The sequence below is a fragment of the Microtus oregoni genome, unplaced genomic scaffold, assembly GCF_018167655.1.
Source record: "Microtus oregoni isolate MIOR12 unplaced genomic scaffold, Mior012 000043F_ref0000047, whole genome shotgun sequence".
Taxonomy (NCBI): Eukaryota; Metazoa; Chordata; class Mammalia; order Rodentia; family Cricetidae; genus Microtus; species Microtus oregoni.
This window is the reverse complement of record NW_024543210.1, coordinates 5,278,637-5,284,636: the sequence shown is the minus strand read 5'-3', so window position 1 is coordinate 5,284,636 and position 6,000 is coordinate 5,278,637. Positions and strand designations below refer to the sequence as shown.

At 44.0% G+C, this 6,000-nt stretch overlaps 1 protein-coding gene across 1 annotated transcript in view; it reads right to left on the bottom strand.

Moving 5' to 3' along the window:
- Positions 1–1,699: 1,699 nt before the first annotated feature.
- Positions 1,700–6,000, bottom strand: part of Setd3 (SET domain containing 3, actin histidine methyltransferase) — a 68,182-nt gene continuing 63,881 nt past the window's right edge. The window contains exons 12-13 of the mRNA XM_041633311.1: positions 3,779–3,939; positions 1,700–2,742 (exon numbers count right to left, since the gene is read on the bottom strand). Coding sequence (XP_041489245.1) covers positions 2,347–2,742; positions 3,779–3,939 — 557 coding nt within the window. The 3' untranslated portion in view covers positions 1,700–2,346. The remainder of the gene's footprint in view (positions 2,743–3,778; positions 3,940–6,000) is intronic.

Genomic DNA, 6,000 nt, shown 5'->3' with positions numbered 1-6,000 from the left:
TATTAACATATTACCCCATCTCTCTTTAAAACATGAAGTGTACCTTAGTGGACCTGTTTTAGAAACTACTGGGAGAAAACAATAAATTGCCAGTGTGTAGGAAAAACTAGGCATTTTTTAGGGCAGTGAATCTCATGATGTTTACAGGCCAGGAGGTGGTAGCACTTCCAAGACTAGCAGAACCTCGTGTTCAACAGCTCTAGGGAAGAAAGAAAATTTCAACATGACCTGAGAGGAAGATCCATTTTCATGACATATGGCAATGAGGGTTCTTCAATACCACTGAATCACTTTCCCTTCGTTTCTGAACGGCGACAGTGTGGCTCCTGGGGTGCCTGTGACTAGGTAGGAGACAATGTGGTTCCTTTTGCCTGGAAAGCAGCGCTGCTCCACAGCCACTCTGCCTCTGACATCACACTCAGTGACTTGGTGCTCCAATGGCTCACAGACCTTGTGATGGAAAAGTAACTGACAGAACAGACTGCGGGGCCCCAGGAGTGGCTGTCACCATGTCTTTCAAAGGTGTTTTAGAGACTAGAACTGGAATCCTAGCTCTCTCAGCTCTATCTAATTCAAACTTCCCCAGCAAACAGTTTACAATCTACCCCATGCTATGGTGCTCTTTTACCCCAGGACTGTACACATCTATGCACAAGGCATTTTTTGCATTAGGCTTGAAAACTTTTAGTCTAGTGAAAAACTGTATTTACAGGCAAATTAATGCAAACATTGTTTCAGCAGCATTAACTAGAAAATCCAAGGAGACAGAGATCATTATGTAAGCTCCACATGGATGGTAAAGTACCTCCAGTCTAAGGCTGGCAGGAGACCTGGCATCACGTAGTTTCAGACGGCCCCTGCCTCACACAAGTACATACCAGCATCCAGTGCAGCAGGGAGTCTTTCCAGCCCATCTGAACCCAGAGCAGACAGCCATGCGATTGTCTCTGGAGCAGTGTCTTCTCTGAGCAGAGCCATGGATGCTACACAACTCCCATATCTCTACAGCTCTTATCAAACCACAGTGAATCATTTACACAGCGGTTTTCAAAATGAGCCCTGGCCGTGATAGTTCAGATGTCAGTGATGACATAAAAATGTGTGGTCAAGGAAAACTGAACATGAATCAGTACCCTGAAAACTAGATTCCTTTTGGTGGCAGATCCCATCCTTTCCTCCAGAGGGACACTGTCCTACACTCCACATCCCCTGAAAGCCAACCTGCCTTCTGTTGCCATCCTGTGGCCTGGGATCCCACTGAAGCATTGCTGGCAGCTTAAGATGGGATGGGGCTGTGCAGGCCTCTGGGCACCCAGGCATGCTCCCATCAAGTCTCTGTGTCTATGATGAACACAGCCTGTGGCGTGGCAAAGTCCCCAACGGTTAGAGAATACGTGGGATCTGCATAAAAGCTTGACTCAAAGCCTGCTCTACTTCTAACAGAACAAACAAGCAAACAAACAAGAACACCAGTCATGTTTTTCTTTTAATAAGGGGTTTTACTCAAAAGGGTAGCTTTGAAAATCTCTAGCCTGTGAAAACTGGAAAAGCCAGGGAGACACCGCCTCCTGAACCCACTGCATGAAGCTGCAGCTGCGTCTGCAACAGCCCACTGCAATCACTGGAAGTCAGTGCACCACTCTGATGAACTCAGAGCCAGCATTTAAAACTAAGGAAGAGGACTCAAGTCCTACTTTGATTTATGGAAAAGGATAAGTTTTTAATGCAGCAAAACAGAACACAAAAAGAAAACAAATCCTTAGAAATCACTAGATAGATGTGTGTATTTATATAATTAATATCACCAATATTTTAAGCCATTAAAAATTAGGTTGCCACCTTATCTTTTCTTTTGATATGGGGGATATTATTTTTGAGAAAAAAACAAAAAACAAACAAAACACTGATTTGCCCAGACCTCACTTGGCTGTCTTTGCACTGTGCCTCATTCCCACTGTCCGCTGAACACCCAGAGTTGAACCTTGGCTCCGCAGCAGAGGCAGAGCCCGCTTTCATTCTGGAGTAAGGGTAGTAGGCCTGCTGAGCACAGTTGAGCAAGGACCTCAACTCTTCCCCAGGAAGAGATGCAAGTGCCCACACAAGGTCTGCACAGTCCCCAAAGGCACCTCCTCCCTGTCACTGTTGACTAGTTTGTTCAGCCCAGAAGCAAGATGGTAATCTTAATCAAAAAGGGAAGCTAGATCTTTAAAATAACTTAAAAATCACTTTTATATAAAGCAGCAAAAACATATTTTCCTCTCTGCGAAAAGAAAAATGTTAACAAGGAACACAGATGTAGTGGGCTGTCCACAATTTCTGCTAAACTGGATTCCCAATGAGTGCACCTCAGAGTCGCTCCTTCACTTCATCCACGCTGCCCGAAGACTCTTTGGTCCCATTAGGGATCACGTTTTCCCCATTGATGAGCCCATTCTCAGCAGCCTTGGCTTTGCTGACAGTCTCCGTGAGGCTCAGAGACTCCTGCACCCCTGCCTCCTCCTCGAGCTTTCTCAGGACCAGAGGGAGCCTAGAGTCCCCCACACTGCCCTCCAAGAGTCCCAGGTCACTCTCCTCGTATCTGGGCAGTGGAGCCCTCTCCTCCATGTGTTTGCGGTAGTACTCCCGGTTCATAGCTGCGCTCTTCACCGCTTTTTCCAAAATTTCTTTTTCACCCAAGCGCAATTTGATGGCCATTGTGGCACGAACAGACAGGTCAGGGTTTTTCAAGACGATCTTATCTTCCTGGGGGGGAAGAGTGCGACACCAAGTTAAAGAAAAGAACACTAGATCAGCAAAGCTGCAAAGGGCACTGGGTCAGCCTGAGGGGGGTTAAGGGTGCTAGAAGCCATTCAGACCACCTGCCAACTCGATATGCCCATCAAAACCAGTTTGACTTATGAATCTTGTACAGTTAAGTTATATCTCTCAAAACAAAGGCCAAGTCAAATGGAGCCAACACAAAATGGAGGGCAATATTTACTTTAATCACCTTGACTGGAGCCCTCATGTTGGGCCCAGGATGAAGGACATGAACTAAAGAATTAGAGACAAAGAAATATTTTTAGCCAAGCCTGGTGCACAGTCTGTAAGCCTAGCTGGTCAGGAAGCTGAGACAGGATGGTTTTAAGACTGAGGCCTGGGTGGGCTACAGAGTTTATGGCCAGTCTTAATGAGGCTCTGTCCTGAAACTAAAGAGGACGTGGGCTTTTGTGGCACACACAAGGCTCTAGGTTTAATCCCCAGTAATGTACCACATGTTGGTACAAAAGAGAGAAAACGAGAAGGTGAGAGAGGGGTGGGGAATAAAAGGGTAATAAAAGCTTTGAAGCTAAATACAAATTCATGTTTGTGGTATCATATGAATTAAAAATAGTTTTTAAAAGTACTAAGTTTGAGTCAGACAGGTGCACCTTTAATCCCAGCACCCTGGAGGAAGAGGCAGGTGGATCTCTGAGTTTGAAGCCAGAGTTCCAGGACAGCCAGGCTACACAGAGAAACCCTATCCCAAAAAACAAACAAACAAAAAACAAAACAAAAAAACAAAGCCCCCCAAACCCAAACAAAACAAAAAAACAAAAAACAAAGCAAAAAAGCATTGAATTTGTAAAATGTACTACATTTATAAAATTTATCAGCAATGCTATTAAGTATAAACATGATAAACAGAAAAACGCTGACTGTGAATAAAGAATGTCAAATATACATTCTGCTAAGAATCAGAATATAGTAAGGACTAGAAACACATCAAAGCAGGATCTTCATTCATTGGGCTAATTACCTCAATTGTCGTTTTATATGTTTTTAAAAGAAGTGAGGCTCTATCTTCCAGAAATGTCCACAGTTTGACTTCATTGTCCCAGCTGACAGGAAACTCAGAGTTCCCCAGAGTGAAGATCCTGTCAATGGCGCTGTCCCCTAGCAAATGCTCTTTCAATTCCTCTACAAGAAGATACATAGCAATCAAACAGGAAGGAACAGCACAGCCCTCACTTTAAGGGGGTGGGGCACCCTAAGGTCCCTCACAGCACCCGCATATTCCAGACTCTTTCAGACTCTCCAGGCAGAGGCAGAGCTGAACTCCACACCAGGTGGTAACATGAGACCTCCCTGAAAGGTAGTCTCTCAAAGAGACACACTGAGAGCCTTCGGATAGGCTCACTCTTTCTGAAGACATTCTATGGCCACATCCCTCACTATCACAGAACTGTTTTCTAGACCCTGAGTGATGACCTCAGTCCTACCAACTGCACCAAAAAGTAGAGCTGAAGGAATGGTTCAGGGTTAAGAGCACTGGCTGCCCTTCCAGTGATCCCAGGTTCAATTCCCAGCACCCACATAGCAGCCCACAACAGTCTATAGCAAACAGTCCAGGGTATTCAATGCTCTCTTCTGGTCTTTGTAGTCACTGCACATACACGGTGCACAGTTACACATGCAGGCAAACAGTTCATATAAATAAATAAATTAAGATGAAAATAAAATGTCTTAAAGACACTGAGAAGAGTCACTATCACCCTGGGACCCTCCATTTGGTAATTATATACCCCATCTTGTTACAAGTAAGCCAAAGATAGGAAGGAACAAGTACATGGACTATAGAAATCTTAGTCAAGGAAAAAACGACTCTCTCACTCATCAGGAATTTAAATTACACATAAACACAACCACCTTCAAAAATATATGTAAGAAGAAAGAATTCAGCAATGGCTCTGAGCACTTATCTCCTGCCCATCCTATTCAGTTCAACAAACACACCCATGCTTCTTATGTAACTGTGAGACAGTATCTCTTTCAGAGCAAAATGCCCTACAGCTGTCACTATTTACAATTCAAATTGAGGAGCTGTGCTGCCAGCAAACCAAACTTTTATTAGTATTAGTTGGAGTAATTCAAAGAATACATCAATTGTCTTGACATGACAAATTGTCTTCTGATGACTGAAAAGAAACTAAAGAACAGCAATAGACATAAAATGATTTTTTTTTAAAAAAAAGCATGTTATCTGATGTTTAAAAAACAACTATCCAGTTCGATGGTAAAATTCAGGGTTTTAGATGCTTCACTCGTCAGTTTATAACCTTTGTTTAGAGATAAAGATCTTTTAAAAAAAAACCCCACTTCCTTAGAAATAGAAAATTCTTTCCAGAAATCTCCAATGTTAAGTCACTGCTGTCACTCTTCCTCACCCCTAGTTCACACTGCAGTGTGGAAGGCAGAGACCATGCTCTTCCTCTCCAACAGATGTGCAGAAAAGCTGGACACAAGTCATATGAAAACATACAAAGCAGCTGCTGGCCTGACCTAAACAACAAACCAGGCATCCCTTCCTCAGAGGTTCCAAGTCACTCCCCTTCCCAAGGTAGCCTAAGTCTGGCTATCCTGGGGACACTCACACACAGCCTGAGTTTCTCCCTGTGCAGAGAGGATGACACTGCTCTGCCTTTCTCCCCTCCTCCCCACATGCAAATACACTGTCTCCAGCAAGAATTGTTCCATGAATTTTATTCTCTGCACATCAGCAGGGAAGTGGGGATGTCTGTGGCATGGACTCTGGAAATAATGCGGTTGGTTCTGAGTCAAGGTCATTCATTACTGGCTGAGTAGCCCCTTCCTAAGTTTTTTGAACTGGAGACTCCATCAATGCAACAGGAAACAGCTAACAGGGCAGAAGAGATGAAAATACAGGAAGCACCATATTGAGCATGATGCACTGCACAAGCTACAGGGACAGCCATTGCCAGAATATCTTTCTCTCTCTTGCTAAATATGAAAGAAAATACCAGAGTTCATCCTACCCTGTGCTCACAAAAGGTCCTGGTGAGTGGTGGTGAATCTCTGGAAGATTCTTGCTCTCCAAGGATGGTTAGCCTGTCTTACTCTAGTTAGTTCTGCAACAGTGTCTACATTGCCTACCTACATTCTAGGACCAAGTTCTTGTACATCCAGCTTCTTGTCAAGCCCTGAACACAGAAGAGATGGGGGCGAAACAGTAAGGAACAG